Source organism: Ogataea angusta (genome assembly GCF_019207475.1).
Source record: "Ogataea angusta isolate 61-244 chromosome Unknown 61-244_NODE_9_length_489604_cov_89.567313, whole genome shotgun sequence".
Classification (NCBI taxonomy): Eukaryota; Fungi; Ascomycota; class Pichiomycetes; order Pichiales; family Pichiaceae; genus Ogataea; species Ogataea angusta.
The window spans coordinates 117,207-133,909 of NW_025065223.1; the positions used below are offsets into that span (position 1 = coordinate 117,207).

At 55.2% G+C, this 16,703-nt stretch overlaps 12 protein-coding genes across 12 annotated transcripts; 4 read left to right on the forward strand and 8 right to left on the reverse strand.

Annotated features, from left to right (window-relative positions):
• Positions 1–28: 28 nt before the first annotated feature.
• Positions 29–1,647, reverse strand: KL928_004224 (uncharacterized protein; the record flags this gene model as incomplete). Its single annotated transcript, XM_043204899.1, has 2 exons — positions 29–979; positions 1,069–1,647. The coding sequence occupies 2 exons, from the start codon at positions 1,645–1,647 to the stop codon at positions 29–31; spliced, it is 1,530 nt and encodes a 509-aa protein (XP_043058291.1).
• A 124-nt stretch (positions 1,648–1,771) lies between these two features.
• Positions 1,772–3,544, reverse strand: KL928_004225 (uncharacterized protein; the record flags this gene model as incomplete). Its single annotated transcript, XM_043204900.1, has 1 exon — positions 1,772–3,544. The coding sequence occupies one exon, from the start codon at positions 3,542–3,544 to the stop codon at positions 1,772–1,774; it is 1,773 nt and encodes a 590-aa protein (XP_043058292.1).
• An 83-nt stretch (positions 3,545–3,627) lies between these two features.
• KL928_004226 (uncharacterized protein) lies at positions 3,628–5,412 on the reverse strand (the record flags this gene model as incomplete). The annotated part of the gene is made up of 1 exon (XM_043204901.1): positions 3,628–5,412. One exon carries the CDS (start codon positions 5,410–5,412, stop codon positions 3,628–3,630), a length of 1,785 nt encoding a protein of 594 aa, XP_043058293.1.
• Positions 5,413–5,794: 382 nt separating this feature from the next.
• Positions 5,795–7,204, reverse strand: KL928_004227 (uncharacterized protein; the record flags this gene model as incomplete). The annotated part of the gene is made up of 1 exon (XM_043204902.1): positions 5,795–7,204. The coding sequence occupies one exon, from the start codon at positions 7,202–7,204 to the stop codon at positions 5,795–5,797; it is 1,410 nt and encodes a 469-aa protein (XP_043058294.1).
• A 60-nt stretch (positions 7,205–7,264) lies between these two features.
• On the forward strand, positions 7,265–8,017 carry KL928_004228 (uncharacterized protein; the record flags this gene model as incomplete). Its single annotated transcript, XM_043204903.1, has 1 exon — positions 7,265–8,017. One exon carries the CDS (start codon positions 7,265–7,267, stop codon positions 8,015–8,017), a length of 753 nt encoding a protein of 250 aa, XP_043058295.1.
• An 8-nt stretch (positions 8,018–8,025) lies between these two features.
• KL928_004229 (uncharacterized protein) lies at positions 8,026–9,060 on the reverse strand (the record flags this gene model as incomplete). Its single annotated transcript, XM_043204904.1, has 1 exon — positions 8,026–9,060. The coding sequence occupies one exon, from the start codon at positions 9,058–9,060 to the stop codon at positions 8,026–8,028; it is 1,035 nt and encodes a 344-aa protein (XP_043058296.1).
• A 325-nt stretch (positions 9,061–9,385) lies between these two features.
• Positions 9,386–9,757, forward strand: KL928_004230 (uncharacterized protein; the record flags this gene model as incomplete). Its single annotated transcript, XM_043204906.1, has 1 exon — positions 9,386–9,757. One exon carries the CDS (start codon positions 9,386–9,388, stop codon positions 9,755–9,757), a length of 372 nt encoding a protein of 123 aa, XP_043058297.1.
• Positions 9,758–10,034: 277 nt separating this feature from the next.
• Positions 10,035–11,428, forward strand: KL928_004231 (uncharacterized protein; the record flags this gene model as incomplete). The annotated part of the gene is made up of 2 exons (XM_043204907.1): positions 10,035–10,710; positions 10,770–11,428. The coding sequence occupies 2 exons, from the start codon at positions 10,035–10,037 to the stop codon at positions 11,426–11,428; spliced, it is 1,335 nt and encodes a 444-aa protein (XP_043058298.1).
• Positions 11,429–11,496: 68 nt separating this feature from the next.
• KL928_004232 (uncharacterized protein) lies at positions 11,497–12,687 on the reverse strand (the record flags this gene model as incomplete). The annotated part of the gene is made up of 1 exon (XM_043204908.1): positions 11,497–12,687. One exon carries the CDS (start codon positions 12,685–12,687, stop codon positions 11,497–11,499), a length of 1,191 nt encoding a protein of 396 aa, XP_043058299.1.
• Positions 12,688–12,729: 42 nt separating this feature from the next.
• KL928_004233 (uncharacterized protein) lies at positions 12,730–14,538 on the reverse strand (the record flags this gene model as incomplete). The annotated part of the gene is made up of 1 exon (XM_043204909.1): positions 12,730–14,538. The coding sequence occupies one exon, from the start codon at positions 14,536–14,538 to the stop codon at positions 12,730–12,732; it is 1,809 nt and encodes a 602-aa protein (XP_043058300.1).
• Positions 14,539–14,722: 184 nt separating this feature from the next.
• KL928_004234 (uncharacterized protein) lies at positions 14,723–15,313 on the forward strand (the record flags this gene model as incomplete). The annotated part of the gene is made up of 1 exon (XM_043204910.1): positions 14,723–15,313. The coding sequence occupies one exon, from the start codon at positions 14,723–14,725 to the stop codon at positions 15,311–15,313; it is 591 nt and encodes a 196-aa protein (XP_043058301.1).
• Positions 15,314–15,323: 10 nt separating this feature from the next.
• On the reverse strand, positions 15,324–16,637 carry KL928_004235 (uncharacterized protein; the record flags this gene model as incomplete). Its single annotated transcript, XM_043204911.1, has 1 exon — positions 15,324–16,637. The coding sequence occupies one exon, from the start codon at positions 16,635–16,637 to the stop codon at positions 15,324–15,326; it is 1,314 nt and encodes a 437-aa protein (XP_043058302.1).
• Positions 16,638–16,703: the final 66 nt, after the last annotated feature.

Below are 16,703 nucleotides of genomic sequence, written 5' to 3' on the forward strand. Positions count from 1 at the left end.
GCCGACTTCCTGGACACGGACGAGCCGCTCAAGCAGATTCTGGGCACGCTGCACGAGCTTGCAGAGCCGCAAAGCCAGCACTCTGTCGCGCTGCTCCCGATCGAGAACCACTCCAGCTTCGTCCAGGACGACCCGTTTTTCTTCCAGATGTTCTATGCCAAGGAGGGGTGACTATGCGTCGGGGGTTTTTTCTCTCGTCCTGTGGCCTCGTATATACACCGCAAGACAGCACAGCCAGCCCACAGAGGCCACCACGATCAGCACGTAGCCGCAGATGCGGAATTTTTCGTCCGTCTTGGCGCCGTTGCCCAGCACCGACGTGACCACCGCAAAACACAGACTCACGCCAACCTGGCCAAATGTCTGCATCACGCCCGACACAAGCCCGCGCACTTCGGGGTCCGCTGCGCCAATCAGCACGCTCAGGGAGTGCGGGAAGAAAAAGCTGCTGCCCGCGGACGAGAGCACCTGCATCGGCAGAATCCACCGCCAGTAGAAATGGCTGTGGCTGCTGTTCCATGTTGCGCAGAGCCCCGTCGAGGCCACGACGCCCGAGTAGCCCAGCATGAACGAGGCGTACGGCGACAGAATGTCGTTTTTCACGGACAGCAGCGTCGTCACGGCGAACATGCCGACCAGGTTGGGTGCCAGTTTGACTGCGGATAGTAGCGGCGAATTTTGCTCCACGTACTGGAAAAATTCCGCGCACAGCGAGATGATCGCAAACAGCGTGCAGTAGTTCGCGAACACAGCCACCAAAATGCACACCGGCACCAGCGTCGTCAGCAGCGACTTGGGCATGAGCGGGATCGTCTGCTTGAAGTGCTTGCCGCTTTCCTGGATGCGCACCAAAATGCTGGTGTTCCAGAAAAAGAACACCACGTACAGAATTCCTCCCACCAGCAGCGGGAGATACGTTTTCGGCGAGTTCCAAACCTCGCCGGCCTCGGTGAAGCCGACCACAACGAGCGTGGTAGCACTGATCAGCAGTAGCGAGCCCACGGCGTCCAGATTGGCCACTTTCTCGCCCGTAGGCGGTATATTCTTGATGAAGAAGAAACCCAGCACAGCGTCCACAAACATCACGCCGCCGGACAGATAGTAGATGCCCTTATACCCCACGGACGTCAGGTCGAACGCTCCGCCCACTATGTAGCCAACACCAAACGAGAGACTGAACCCTGCGGCCAGAACAGAGAAGCGGGAGCCCAGCTTTTCAGGCGGGAACGAGCGCGCAACAATGGCGTAGCCAGAAGGCACGATAGCCGCGGCAGCAACTCCCTGCAGGGTTCTAAACACTATCAGCGCCGTCAGACTGTCCACGGCGCCGCAAAGTAGCGAAAAGACCGCAAAGAAAACCGAGCTCCATATGTATAAATTGGCATGCCCGACGATGTCTCCGATGCGGCCAGAAACGGCGATGAACCCCGAGAACGCCACGGCATACGCGGACAAAACCCACGACGCGTTGGAGTATGTGGCGTCGAAATGGCGCTGTATTTCGGACATGCTCGAGATGGTGGCTGTCACGTTGACCAGGTCAAAAGCGCAGCCGACCAGCACGATCAGCAGCACAAAGTCGCTTTTTTGGTGTTCCACGTGACGTGCGGTTTTCACAAAGCCCATAACTGAATTCCAAATGCTCATCGAGAGCAGACTGCTGATGCCATGTTCTTATATACTTTGTTGGGAACGCTCACTCAGTCGTGGGGTTTAAAATCAAACAAGTCCGAAGTCCGAAATCGGTGTTCGGTGTTCGGTCACAGCCTGATCAGAAGAACGCTACAGAGGCGCCGTCGCCGCGCGGGTCGCTGCCTCCAGCGTACACACGCTTGCCTGCGCTCTGCTCGCGCCGAATCACCTGGCCCCGGCCGCAAAGCGTGCGTTTTCTGTCCCGTAGCACGATAATATCGTGCCCCAAATTTCGGAGCTGACTAATATTTTCCTCGGGCACTCCCTCCTCGATGTTTACTGTGGTAACTTGAGCGCATACCGGCCCATTAGCGCCCAGCCCCAAGTCTGTGTGTTTGTAATCCTTGTGCGGTGTCATGCAAAACCGCGGCGCATCCAGAGCCTGCTGCGGATCCATTCCAAATAGCACCATGTTCAAGTACACCTGGACGTGTGCCTGCGGCTGGTTGAAGCCGCCCATGATGCCAAAACTGGCATACAGCTCCTCGCGCGACCCGGCAGGCGTGGTGATCATGCTGGGGATGATTGTGTGGTACGTTCTCTTGCTGCCGGCGAGACAATTTTTCGACTCCGGATTCAAACTAAAGTTATCTCCCCGGTTCTGCAGAATAAAGCCGTGCTCAGGAACCACAATGGCACTGCCAAAATGGCTGTAGATGGAGTTTATGAACGAGAACGCGTTGCCGTCGCTGTCGGTGACCGTGAAGTAGACGGTGTCGGACCGCATCGCCGGGTCTGGCACACCGTGCTTGATTTTCCGGTTATCCAACACAGAGTCCTTGGAGAAATGTGCTATGCGCTGCTTGAAAAAAGAAGGGTGCAGAAGGTCTTTGAGCTGGCCTGCAAGATCGACCCCCGTGGCGCGCCGGTAATGCTCGTAGTCGTGGACGTGCTCGTCCGAGTCCCTGAACGCAAGCTTGAGACACTCGATCACCACATGCAGGTACTCGGCCGAGTTATGCTGCATGGCGCGCAAATTTATAACTCCGTCCTTGTCCAGCTGGCTGATATAACCCAGCGCCAGCAGAGCAATGATGCCCGACCCGTTGGGCGGGATCTCCCAGATCTTGTGCCCCAGCACGGGCACGCAGATCGGGTCCACAAACAGCGTCGCGTGCGCGGCCAGATCCGCCGCCGTCATTACGTGGTCACGTGACTGCAGCTCACGCACAATGGCCTCTGCGACGGGGCCCTCGTAGAAGCCACGTTTGCCGTGTTGGGCTATGCGACGCAGCGTGGCCGCGAACGGCTTGTTGGTGAGCAGCTGGCCCTTGCGCGGGGCCGTGAAGTTGTCGTTTGGCAGGAAAATACGGAGGTTTTCGTCGTGCTTGTTGATTTTTTGCAACCTCGACTCCTCCTCGAGCCACATATCGGCACACACCTGGGAGATAACAAAGCCGTTTTCGGCCAGGTCGATGGCCGGCGCGAGGATCTCGGCCAACGTGAGTTTCCCGCTGCCCCAGCGCTCCACGGCGTCGCACCAGCCGGCCACGAGTCCCGGCACCTGGACAGCGTAGACGGAGTCTTTTTTGAGACGCATGGTGGACAATATGTGGTCGGGGTGGTGTTTCCGCAGCCACTCGATGCTCAGGGCCGCTGCCGAGCGGCCTGTTGCGTTCATACCAGATACTTTGCCCGTTTCTGCGTCGTAAAACAGCCCGAACGCGTCGCCGCCGACTCCTGTCGACATCGGCTCGACGAGGCACAGCACGGCGGCCACGGCGACGCAGGCGTCCACGCAATTGCCGCCTGCGCGGAGGATTTGGAGGCCGGCCTCGTTGGCAAGCGGCTGGGACGAGGAAACAATTCCCCGTGGAGAGTAAACGGTGGACCGTCTGGAATTGAATTGCATTTTGATAAGATAAAAAAATATTAGACTAACTAATTTATGTGTACCAGATTAATCCTAGATTAATCGGCTGAAAACGAACACCATTACAAAACATTTCCCTTGTTTTTCTTGACGTCCACGTTGTAGTTCTTCCAGATGGCGATCGATGGGAAGCCCAGCACAAGAATACAGGTGGCGGCAATGGCACCGTTTCTCTGGCTCTGTCCCCAGGCGTAGTTGATGGCGTCTCTGACTTCGGAGCCAACAGGATACGACATCTGGGTGCTGACGCCGCCCATGTAGATTGTGAGCGCGTTGGAAACCTCAGAGGCAGGCAACTTCTTGACCAGAGCGTCGTAGAAAGTGTTGTCGTAGATGGCAGCAGCGACAGCATAGCCGATGGATCCACCCACAGAGCCAAACAGAGACAGGATCGAGAGCATCATTGGCACGCCCTCCTGGTCTGAGGCGGACATCACTGCCATGTCGCGGCCGATAACGCACATGCCACCGCCGAAAGCGATGAAAATCTGGCACATGACGATGTAGCCGATGTTGGAGTCCTGGCCCCGGAAGCGGATCATAAGACCGCCGCCGAGGAACAGCAGCGGCAGACCGAAGCACAAACAGGCGTATTTGAAGTGTTTGGTGATACGCACGTAGATTCCAAAGAGTGGCGACCAGAAGCACGAGCCGACGTTGTAGATCTCGGTCATATAACCGGCGTTCTTGACGCTCAAGTTATAAACCACAATGATGAAACTGTAGTAGTAGAGGTCCCAGCAGTAGAAACTGAAGTTGCTGAGCGCAGCGAGCACACAGGAGCCCAAGATAGTCCTGTTTCTGAACAACTCGTATCTGATGAAGTGCGTCTTGGCAAACCATTTCTCCCAGATGGCAAACACAGGGAACAGCAGCACGCCGATAATGATCATGGCAATGAACGTGGCCGACTTGTAGGTGGCCCTACCGTAGGTCTGGAGCGAGAATGGAAGCAGAAACAGGGTGAAGGCAGCCATGAGAATGAGTGCTCCCACAATGTCGAACTCGTGGAAGTAGTGCACCGTGGACTGCCATCTAGTTCTTCCGGAGTTGCGTTTCTTCAAAACGCCCATCTTGATGGCCTTCAGCTGGTAGAATTTGAACACGAATGCGAGAGGGAAGAACACGCACGGCATCACAATGGCAAAGATCCCGTAGCCCCATCTCCAGGTTGCAACATCGAGGATCGACTCGGCGGCCAGCGGGCCGGTGAAAGCGGTGCAGATGAACGGAGTAGACGCAAACGCAAACGCAAACGCTCTGTTTCTGAGACCGCAGGTGTCGGCAAGAAACACGTCCAAGATCAGGTAGATGGCGTCATAACCGATCCAGTACAGCACATAACCGGCAGCGTACGCGTGCGCGTTGTTGCACGCAGCAAGAATAACCAGACCCAGCAGGTAGACACACACAAACACAACAAAGCCCTCGGCACGGCCCCAGATGTTCAGGGTCTTACCGATAGGCAGCTTCAGCACGCCGCCCACGATGGTTGCCAGGATTCCCGCGGTGCTGATTTCGGGAGCTTTGGAGAAATCCGCGTACGCATACGGCATCATGGTGGTTCCGATGGTCTGTTGCAACGCCAGCATGAAGAAACACACCCAGATCCACGCGTAGGTGGTGTACACGGCCCATTTCGGCCAGACCATGGTGGCGGCCTCGATGGCCTGCAAGCCTTCTGGGGCGTCGGAGCTGATTTCGCTCGAGCCGTCAACGAACTCGCGGGCTTCCTTGTTTTTCTCCGGCTCCGAAAGGAGGGTGTCTGGCTCCTCGTTGGGCCTCAGGATGGCTTCTGAGAGCGTTTCCTCTGTCCGTCTGTTTCTTAGTTTCTGAAAAACACTCATGGTGGTGGAGTTCGTGATGGAATAGATAATACGGCCTGGGGAGCTGCCGTTTATAGCCAAAAAAAATATTTCCAGTTCTTCGTGCATATAATAAAAATTACATGCATAAAAGCAGCCTCCTCCAGTAAAAGAAAACTTGGCGTCCAGCTGAGCGCACTATTGTCTGGTCAAATAATCTCGCACCGTAAGGCTGATGGCTTTGGAAAACCAAGACTAGCTTAGTTTCGTGAGTGCATAGGGCTCCGGGCCACGGAATTCGGGGATTTCGGGTTTCTCGCTCGCCAACAACCGACTAAATTCCCGAGCTACATATTTTCCACTAACACCGTACAGCCAATAATGTTTCGGCAAATGTAACTCATGCAAAGTCCAGAGGGGTCAATTATTGCCTGTTGTCTATTATATTCAATGACAATGCATCACTCAGGGTTAAATGCTGGCCAGTTCTCTCGAAATGCTGCAGACATACGGCCTTTAGGAGTCTCGTGTTTCTTCTCAGTGCAATTTCCAAAGCTGACCATTCCTTGGGCAAGGGCCCCTTCCCAGATGTGCTCTTGATGTCCGCCATCAGCAGGTCCATACACTCAATATCGTCCGGATACAATAAATCGTGGAAGCTCGGCAGGTTGCCGCGCGCGCTTAGCAGTTGGCGTTCTTGGCTGGCCATTTCCGCATCGCTTGGCAATATTATTTTTTCTTGCAGGATTTTGGCCAACCAGATCCCCTGGATCTCTGCAACGTGAAACGGCAGCACGTACCGCGAAATCGCAATGAAGGCCAGCCCCGGATGCTCGTAGCTCCAACAGTGCCGGTACAGCCCGTGGATCCTGTTTCCGTCCGTGATGAGAGGTTTTTCAGACCTGTTTACCTCGGCAAAAAATGGCAGCGACCGCAGAAACCCGGTAGCGAAAATTATGCATCCAACATTGTCCAACCTTCGACCGTCAACGAAAAAGACAGACGCCGTGTGCGGGTCCAGATGGCTGATGTCCGGCATCTCAATGACCAGTTCGCTCGTCCCGCCGGGAACGCGGCTAGCTGAGCGCGCGCTTTTGTATATGTGTCTGCCCGTGTACCTCGCAAACTGGTAGCAGATATCAATTCCCGAGGCAGAGTTGCCAATCACCAGGACGTTTCCCTCGATGTGCGCCAATTCACGAGGACTGCGGAACGTTTTTGAATGGAAAATTGTGCCGGGGAGCTTTTCGTGCCACTGCCTGAGCCCCTCGAGCTCTGGAATAAACGGCAGGTCGTATACCCCAGTGGCCACCATCACGGCGTCGTACTCCTCCACCGTGTCGGGCACGGTGTCGCTCTCCTGAAATCCGCCCGCAGTGGCCTCGCACACGGCTCGCGACCGCACCGTCCATTTTTGGCCGCGCCGCACGTCCACAACTCTCGTACTGAACCGGTAATGCTGCCTCAGATCCTCTCCGTATCTGCAGACGTAAGCAAGGACCACAGATCTGTGAGGGAAAAGAGGAGTCGACTCTGGGAAGCTGTGGTCTCTGAACTCCATCAGCGGGTACGGCGTGTTTGTCTCGAGCGCGTCGTACACTGCGTTTGGCCAGACGTAGCCGTTTTCTGATTTTATGGGCTTGACCATGGCCAGCGGATCCACAGACGGGATACTGAGATGCTGGTCGGCGAGCTCGTTGTAGTTCCAGATCCCGCCAAACGAGGCTCTCTGTTCAAACCCGACAACCTTCTCGAACCCGCCTTCTTCAAGAAACGCTCGCACGGTGGCCAGTCCGCACGCCCCGCCGCCAATTACACAGACGGACTTGCACATGTGGAATTTATGAAAAAATAATACCAAAATTAAATAAATCAAAAAAATAAAATAAACACTATGGCAGTCATCAACCAGCCCTCCTCGCAGATCAGACTCACCAACGTGTCGTTGGTGAGGATGAAAAAAGGCAAGAAGCGGTTTGAAATAGCGTGCTACCAGAATAAGGTCCAGGACTACCGTGCTGGCGTTGAAAAGGATCTGGATGAGGTTCTTCAGATTCCGCAGGTTTTTATAAATGTCTCCAAGGGACAGGTGGCTTCGAACGACGACCTGAAGAAAGCGTTCGGGTCCACCAACACAGACGAGATTATTCTAGAGATTCTGAAGAAAGGCGAAATCCAGCTGAGCGAGAAGGAGCGGTCTGCGCAGAACGAGAAATTGCACAACGAGATCCTGACCATCATCTCCACAAAGTGCATTAATCCTAAAACCAAGAAAAGATACCCGCCAACCATGATCGACAAGGCCCTCAAGGAGCTCAAGTTCAACTCTGTGAACGCGAAGAACGCCAAAGCCAAAGCTCTGGAGGCAATCAAACTCCTGGTGGAAAAACAGATCATTCCAATCTCCAGAGCTCACATGAAGCTCAGAATATCCCTCAACAGCAAAGAATTCACGAAAATAGAGACGGAGCTCAAAAAGATAATAGCTGCCGTGCAAGACGAGGAGAAAGTTGACTCGGAAACGGAGATCGTGTGTCTTATCGAGCCCGAGTACTACAAAGAGCTCACCGAGCTGGTCAAGTCGAGAAAGGGGTCTGTTGAGGTTCTGGACATGGCCGTCATCGCCGAGGGCGAGCAGAACCTGTGAATATTAGTTTACATAGTGGCTAGGAAATCCAGCAGAGGTTTTCCTAACACCTCTAGGAGATCGTCCGACCAGAGGACGTCTAGATGGCTGTAGTGTTTGATTTTGATGTGGTTGAACCGGCCGCGCATTTCGGGCTCATTGAGTTGCAGATGTCGCACGAAAAGATCGCCGTCCACCAGTCTATCTTGCTCCCCAATGACCAGGAACAGCGGCGGCGTCTTCCCCGAGAACCACTCCCGCTCTTCTTTTAGGATCGACTCACCCATCTGGAAACCCTGTCCGTGGTGCTTGCTGAGCCACCATTTCATCAGTTTTGCCGAAATGTACACTGGCGAGAAAATAAAATGGTACGGTCTCAGGCTCTTGTCCCAGAGGTAGTCTGTCCAGTCGAACAGGAAGCTGAACATCGCGTAGCTCAGAAACCCAAACACTGGCGTGGTGACAATGATTCTGCGCAGAGCCATCATAATGGGCATGAACGAGTTGATTCCGAAAAACGAGTCGTAGAGCCAGTTGGGTAGCAGTTTGATGAAACGGATAAATCCCTTGGAGTTCAGCAGCGAGCCGCCGAAGATCGCCGGCGCCAACAGCACGCACTTCGAGATCTTGTCCTCGTAGCCCATCTCGAACTCGCTCGACAGCAGCATGACTATTTGGGCGGTACCCTGGGAATGTCCGATCAAAGTCACTTTCGACTTCCCCGTGGAGTGGAGGATCTCGTCGATCATGCACGGCACGTCGTAGCGCGTCATCTCTGTGAGGTCCCAGTCCCACATCTTAGGGTCGTTCGGGTTGAGAGACGTGTGCTGGGGGTGGAATCCGCATCGATTGTTGCCGAGCCACACGTCGTAGCCGTTTCTGACCAGCAGATAGCTCAGGCTTTTGTAGCCGCTCGTGACAAACGAGCCGGAGGACTGGAGCAGTCCATGGAGCAGCAGCACGGGCGGTCCGCTGGGCGGCACGTTGGGATCGACTATTTGCTGGAGCGTGATCACAAAGCCGTCCTTGGTGACGATGCGGTACTCAAACAGCTCCAGCCCCATGAGCTGGACGTAGTAGCGTAGATGCGGGCTTCTTCGTGGAGATTCGACGGAATACGCGCGTTTTTTGGAGGGTGTATATTTGTGTTCCTTTTTAATATGGAGTTTGTAAACATTGGACACAACCGCGAAAAACATGAGCACGCCGAGAAAGAAGAAACAGCACACGTACGACACGGTTATGGACACATAACCGAGCAGCACGTTGTGTTTTTTGCTCTCCAACGGCTCCGGCTCCTGCTCATTGGCAAGAAGAGATCGCGAGGGCATAAAGAAAGATACACAGCCCAGCAGAAAAAAAATATAAAAAGCCTTTATTTTTTTTTCCATGTTTTCAACCTCGTATCGCGAGAAGACCGCACAGGTGGCCGGCCACGAGGTGAAGTGTAGCGTGCTGGACTTTGCCGACAAGCAGATCGTCTGTCTGTCGCGAGACGGAGAGCTGGACGTGACGTACGACCTCCAGACACGCCCGCTGGCGGTGGAGGGGTCGGGAACACAGGTGCCTACAGTTCTGATCGGTGGCAACCTCAAGACCCAAGTTCTGGCCGGCCAGATCGGCCAGATCATCTCCAAGAACACTATACTGAACACCAGTGGGAAATTCTTCGCCAGTTCGGAGCCTGCCGACGAAGACCACGAATTGCTTGTTGAGTTGGTGGGTCTGGTGAGGACCGTGCTGCAGTCGCAGCCAGCATAGAACATTCTCGCTGTTTGTGAGCGTAAACGGAAGTTGTCTCCGCTTAAGTCCGCATAACATGGACATAACTCTCTTGCGCCGATGCACACTGTAGAGAGCAGATATATGCTACTCCGACGTCCGAGTGCATATTGTTGTTTTCGGAGTTAGTTATTGTATCGATTTGTAATCCTCGCAAACTCGTTCATTTCGCGGGTTTAAAAAAAAAATCCATATATTTCTAGGGCTAAAACACATATAAAGCTGAACACACGCTGTTCAAATTCGCAGTTTCAGCATGACCTCTTCCGAAACGTCTTTGGGAAACGACGCGACTGATGATATGAACCAGAAAGAGCCTCAGGAGTACCGTCAAGACAACAACGACTCGCTCATGCGGGTGGTGACTCAGTACACAGAGTACTCTGTTTCCCACGCCAATGAGGAGGACATCGAGAGACTCGAGCGCGAGAGAGACGAGGAAATGGCGAAGGAACGGCAGGAGCCGGTCAGGTCTGGGTTTCTGTCCAAAAGATACGCCCAGCAACGAAAGAAGTTTTTCAAGCAATACGCAGTTATTATTGTTGTTCTATGGATATTTATTCTGAGCGTGTTTTCTATTTATTGGGGCGCCATGTACCAGCGTGGCAGTCGCCTGGTCAACCTGAAAATTCTCCTGGTTGTTGAGGACGGCGCCAGCGTCGACAACAACGACTACCCGGTGTCGCAGGCGCTGCTTCAGGTGGCCGAGTCGCCGGCGGTGAAGCCGCTGCTGGGATGGACTCGCCATAACTACACGGACGAGGACTGGGTCGTCAACGAAGTCTGGAAACAAAAGTACTGGGGCGCGATCTACGTCACCAGCAACAACGTTTCGCAGCAGCTGGTCCAGGCTCTGCAAAACGGACAGGATCTCAACACTTCTACGCTCGTTTACGGCTACTATGAGACCGCCAGAGACCTTAATGGGATGAGTGCCTACGTTGAGCCTGGTCTGCTCAAGTTCGCAGCCGCCTTCACCGACATAATGCAGCAGGAGGTGTATCCACGGCTGCTCTCGCAGCTGTCGGCGGAGCAGTTTGCCAGCCTGCAAAACACCACGACCTTATCCCGCACGCCGGACGTCACGCTGACAGACGGCATTCCGGTGTCCGACTACACGGTCATGGCGCCACTCCAGGTTGGTCTGATTTACATTATCATTGTCACGTTTTTCCAGGTCATGTGGTTCCAGAGAGTCAACCAGGAGGCCGCCGAAACGCTCAAGCCACGGAGCTATATTATCTACCGGATCGTGATTGCGCAGGCCAACTTCCTGCTGATCTCGCTCGGATACAGCTGTGTGAACGCCGCGTTCCAGATCAAGCTCAACAACGCGTGGAAGGGCGGCTTTGGAGTGCACTGGATGATCTCGTACCTGACGATGTCGGCGGTGGGAGGAGCCAACGAGAACATTGCGCTAATCTGCTTTGCTGTGCTGCCGCCGCTGATGGGCTTCTGGCTGGTGTTCTTTGTCGTGTGCAACATCTCGGCCACTTTTGCGCCCGTCGAGGTGTGTCCGGAGTTCTACCGGTTCGCGTACGCGATGCCGATCAAGAACTCATACGAGCTAATGAAGGTGCTTCTTTTCGACACCTACCGCGGACATCTGGGCAGGAACTTTGGTATTCTGGTGGCATGGATCGCTCTTAACAACATCCTGCTCCCGTTCTGTCTGTTCTTCTTCAGCTGGCACATGAAGCGCAAGCTGACCAAGGCCGCTAAGAGGTAGCTTCAGCTTCTAGATCCAGCTCTTTATAATAATGGTGTTCCTGTGTATAGAACCGCTGAACAACACGAAGACACGAAGGAACGTAGACGGTCAACGCAGCACATCCTTTCTCGAACCTGACAAAGCCTAGGTTGCTGATAACCAGGTCGCATGGGCCGCCAGAAGCGTGCAATTTGTATGCTGTCCACGGCGAGCTGCTAACGTACCTGTGGTCCGCAAGCTGGGCCTGCCACTCTGCCAGGTCTCTAAACATTTTTGCTGGGCCCCAGAAATACTGTCTCAACGCCAGCGGTCCTCTGTAGTCGGGCGAGTATATACCCACGCACGGGCCGAGCCCCACCACCTGCTCTGTGTCCGTGAACACAAATTCACGGGTCCGAATGGAGTTGGTAGCTCCCCACGACAATACGCTCTGCCGGAGCTGGGGACGCAGCACAGCATAGATGCTGTGTGTTTTCGGGAGCATCCCCGGCGTGTCCACGAAAGTGAGCCCGAAATACGAACAAACAAACGTCCCGTTGCGACGGGTCGAGCATGGCTTTGCTGAGACCTTGGGCACCACAGGGACGGACCCGTAGTCGTTGCTTTCAAGGATGAGCCGCTGCACCAAGGAGCTTTTGCCTGTGTTTGTCTGGCCAATCACGTAGTACGTCTGGTTGTGTTCTGTCTGGATGAGCTTTTCAAACAGTTTAGCGACCGACCGGGGATACTTTATGCTTGTCACCATGACATTTTCCTGGTCTACCGTTTGCGAGCTGTAGAGCGACAAGTAGCCGTTCAACGAGCGCGCGTAGCTTTCACGCAGATTCTGCAAATCGGCGTCCCGCTCTAGAGGCGTATCCAGAACCTGGTCCGCAAAGGTGACCACGAAAAGCACGTTTTTGGCCGGGATCGACTTGGCCTTGAGCGTGTCGAAAATGGACACTTTAAGGTTCAGAGGAAAATATCGCGCCGACAGAGTATACAGCACTTTTGTGTCTGGTGCGTTGTCGGGGATCGTTCTCACCACAGAACTGTAATCGGCAGGGTTCAGCGCACTATCTGGCAGGCCGTCTTGTGCACCATTTTGCTGCTCCATAGACACTCCTGCAGTCCTTGGAACGTTGTGGTAAAGTCTATACGGCGCGCTATGCCCCCAGCACGCCCGAAAACCCGCTATTCGGGGAAGTGCCCGGATCATGAAGAATTACTTTACTGTATTTATATTTTTTTTATTTTTCCTCTATCTAGTGAGAAACGTCTTGAAAACCAAATTATCTGTCTCGTCCTTGTACTTGTACCCCAGGTCTTTCAAAAATTTGTCAAACTTCGCGTTGTCCTCGGGCGGAACACAGATCCCGGCCAGCACCTTGCCAACGTCGTCGCCGTGGTTTCTGTAGTGGAACAGCGTCAGGTTCCAGTTCATCTCCATCGAGGACAGGAACCGTGTCAGAGCACCGGGCCGTTCTGGAAACTCGAACGAAACTATTCTCTCGCCCGGAACGTGCACCTTACCCCCCACGAGGTATCTGCCGTGGCTCTTGGCCATCTCGTTGTCGGTCAAATCCTGCGCCTTGAACCCGGCTTGCTCCAGCTCCTTCATCACCTTGCCCAGCTCCTTGTTTCTGTCGATCACAGAGAACGACGTGAAAATGTTCGCCAGGCCGGTCTCCTCCGAGTCCGCAGAGATCCTGTACGAGAACTCGGTCACGTTTCTCGGGTCTATAATGTGGTTCAGCTGTGCAAATGTGCCTGGTCTGTCTGGGATCTGCACCGTCAGGAACACCTCCTTGCCCTCACCCAGCACGGCTCTCTCGCTGACAAACCTCAGTCTGTCGAAGTTCATGTTCGCTCCAGACAGCACAGGCACGTACGTCTTCGTGGAATGGTCGATCTCAGGGTGCAGTTCAACGTATCTCTTGAGCCCGGCCACCGTCATGGCTCCCGACGGCTCCATCAGAGATCTCGTGTCCTCAAACACGTCCTTGATCGCCGCACAGATCTCGTCTGTCGTCACGCGCACAACCTCGTCGACGCCAAACTCCCGGCACACAGCAAACGTCTCCTCTCCAACGACCCGGACCGCGGTTCCGTCCGCAAAACCGCCAACAGAGTCCAGCGTCACTCTCTCGCCCTTTTCCAGCGAGTGTCTCAGCGCATCCGCGTCAAACGTCTCCACAGCAATGATCTTCACGTGCGGGGCCAGCCGCTTCAAGTACGCCGTGATGCCGGCAAGCAGTCCGCCACCACCCACGGCCACGAAAACAGCACTCAGCTTGTTGCTCTTCACCTGGCGGAGCAGCTCCATAGCGATGGTTCCCTGGCCAGCAATGACATACGGGTGGTCGAACGGAGGAATGTTCGTGAGTCCCTGCTCGATCGTGAGTCTCTCGCACTCGGCCTTGGCAGAATCAAAGTCGTTGCCAAACAGTACCACGCGCGAGCCCAGTCTGCTCACGTTCTTGAACTTGATGGACGGCGTGGCCACAGGCATCACAATGGTGGCCGGTATGCCCATCTCCCTCGCGGAATACGCCACGCCCTGCGCGTGGTTGCCGGCCGAGCACGCTATGACACCCTTAGACTTACGCTCGTCCGACAAATGGGCGATCATGTTGTACGCGCCTCGCAGCTTGAACGAAAAAACAGGCAGCAGGTCCTCGCGCTTCAGCATCACCGTGGAGTTGGTCTTCTGCGACAGCGAGACAGCGTTCGAGATCGGAGACTCGTCGATGACGTCGTACACCCGCGACGTGAGGATCATCTTGACGTAGTCGGGCCGGCCGTTTGGAAGCACGTCTGCCGGGCTGAGGTCCGGGAACCGCCGACAGATGTCGCTGGCCGAGGAATACAGTCGCCGCACGGTCTGGGCGAGTCTCAATTGTGCCACCTTCCGCATGTACTGATGTTTTAATTTTTTCACCTTTTTTTTATTATTTAATGATTCATCTCCCCTTACGATGCTGACGTCAGCAGCCATTGTGCGGTCGGCGGTTTTTGACGTGGGTGGCTCGGGGTTTGGTTGGTTTGCAGTCGGCTGCGGTAGCGACATGCGCCTATGGGAATCGAGGGTGCGACCTATCCGGTGCCTGCGGACTGGCGTCTGCACGAGCGCCAGAACAAAATACGCAAATAGTCCTCTGGCCAATCTGCTCCTGGCTCTTGATCGGTCCTCCAGTTCCGGGTAAAAAAAGTATTTAAAGAGTAAAATTCGCAACTACCCAGACGCAACCAATATGAAGATTGTCACCAAAGAAGAAATCGACGCGCACTCGTGGGCTACCATCACCGGAGGATTCAACGGGTTCTGCCTGGGAACCCTGATTTCCGTCGGGGTGTACGCGATGGCCCCTCGGCACTATCCGAAGCTGCTCAAGATGCCGTGGTCCATCAAGACGGCCACGGCCATCATCCCGCCAGCGTTCACCACGGCCGTCAACGCGGAGCTGGCGTCCACCAGGTTCGACTCCGAGATGTACTCGTCCGAGTTCCAACAGCGCAAGGTGCTAGAGGAGCACAGAAGATGGGCCAAGCTGTCCCCGACAGAGAAGGTGGTGGAGTCCCTGTCGAACAACAAGTACAAAATCATCACCGGGCTCTGGGCCGCGTCGATGGTTGGGTCCTGGATGTACGTCAACAGAGACCCGCTGCTGACCCGGACGCAGAAATTCGTGCAGGCGAGAATGTACGCGCAGTTCATCACGGTGGCCCTGCTTCTGGGGTCGATCGGCCTGAGCGTCTACGAGGAGAACCACCACCTCAACCACAAAGAGCGCGGCGAAGACGCGTACTTGCGGGAGGTGCTGGAGGCCAACAGACAGAAATGACCCATGTACATTACACTAATAGCCAGCACGCCAGTGCGATGATACTCACCCCGATCAGCACCGTAATGATGGCCGCGCCGGCGGTGTCGCCGCGGTCCAGACTCAGCGGCTGGTCCGTCAGCTGCGTGCTCTCCGAGCCGGCCGCTCCGTCTCCCGTCGACGAGCCGCCGTTCGTCGAGGTGTACGGGGCCGGCCTGTCGTAGATGAGCAGGTTCTGGATGGCCTCCAGAGCACACATCTGCTCGCCCAGCCCGTAGTAGCCGTCCCAGCCGCTGTACGTCCAGTTCAGGCCGCACGTGTGGCCGTCCGTGCCGCCCGAGCACGACTGCGCGGCCGCCTGCGCCGACTGCTGGATGTACTTGTTGATGGTGTCCTGTGTTTCCGGCACCATCATGGCCGTCAGCCCCATGAACCGGATCAGGTACGCTCTGAACGAGCGCTGGTCGTTGTTGCACGAGCCCGACCCCATGCACGCCGTCTCCTGCAGCACGTACACCCCGTCCTGCGCACTGTTCGGCGTGTACACAACCAGCCCGTTCAGAAAGTTGATTGTCCGCTGTCTCCAGATATCGTCCTCTGTGTAGTTGTACAGGTACGCACAGCCCGAGAGCATCATCCCGGCGTTGTACGACCACTGGTACTTCACGACCGACGAGCAGTTGTCCGTGATGCTGGCCCCGTCGTACGCAAAGTTGTACGTGTCTCCCTCGGTGATGAAATCCACGCCCAGCAGCCAGTCGTAGATTTTCTCGGCCCAGTCGACATACGTGTCGTTGGACGTGAATCTCGCCAGTCGCGCGCCAATGTGGAACAGCCCCGCGTTCGAAACCGTGTTCTTGTAGTCGTAGCCCGAGTTCCACTGGAAAATCTGCCATCTGAGCCCGCCAGCACAGTGCTCCGTGTCCCATCTCCAGGCCATCGTGTTGAACACCGCCTGCGCGAGATACAGCCACTGCGGCTGGTCCGAGGCCGGGTTCGTGAAGTTCCGCTCGGCCGCCTGGATCGCAGCAATGCCCCAGAACGCCTGGTCGTCGTTACCCTCTGTGGTGGATTGATTCAAAGGGATATAGTCCCAGTTGTCTCCTGTCTGGTACAGCATCGCCTCCTTGATGGTTTCCTCGTACGTGTCGTTCTGCAAAAAATACCAGTAGTCGATCATCGACCCCCAGGCTCCGCCGGCCTCCCACCAGTAGTACGGATTCGTGAACATTCCTATGGTTCCTCCGTACTTGTCTCCCCAGTTGTAGTCCATCAGGCCGTCTGCGATCAGCGCCGTCGCCGCCTGGATCGAGTCGTAGCTGTTGATGTCGAGGTCGACGGCCATCGCCGACCCCAGAAGAACAAAAAGACTCGCAAGTTGCATGGAAGAAAGGCTTTGCAAAAAAGTCTC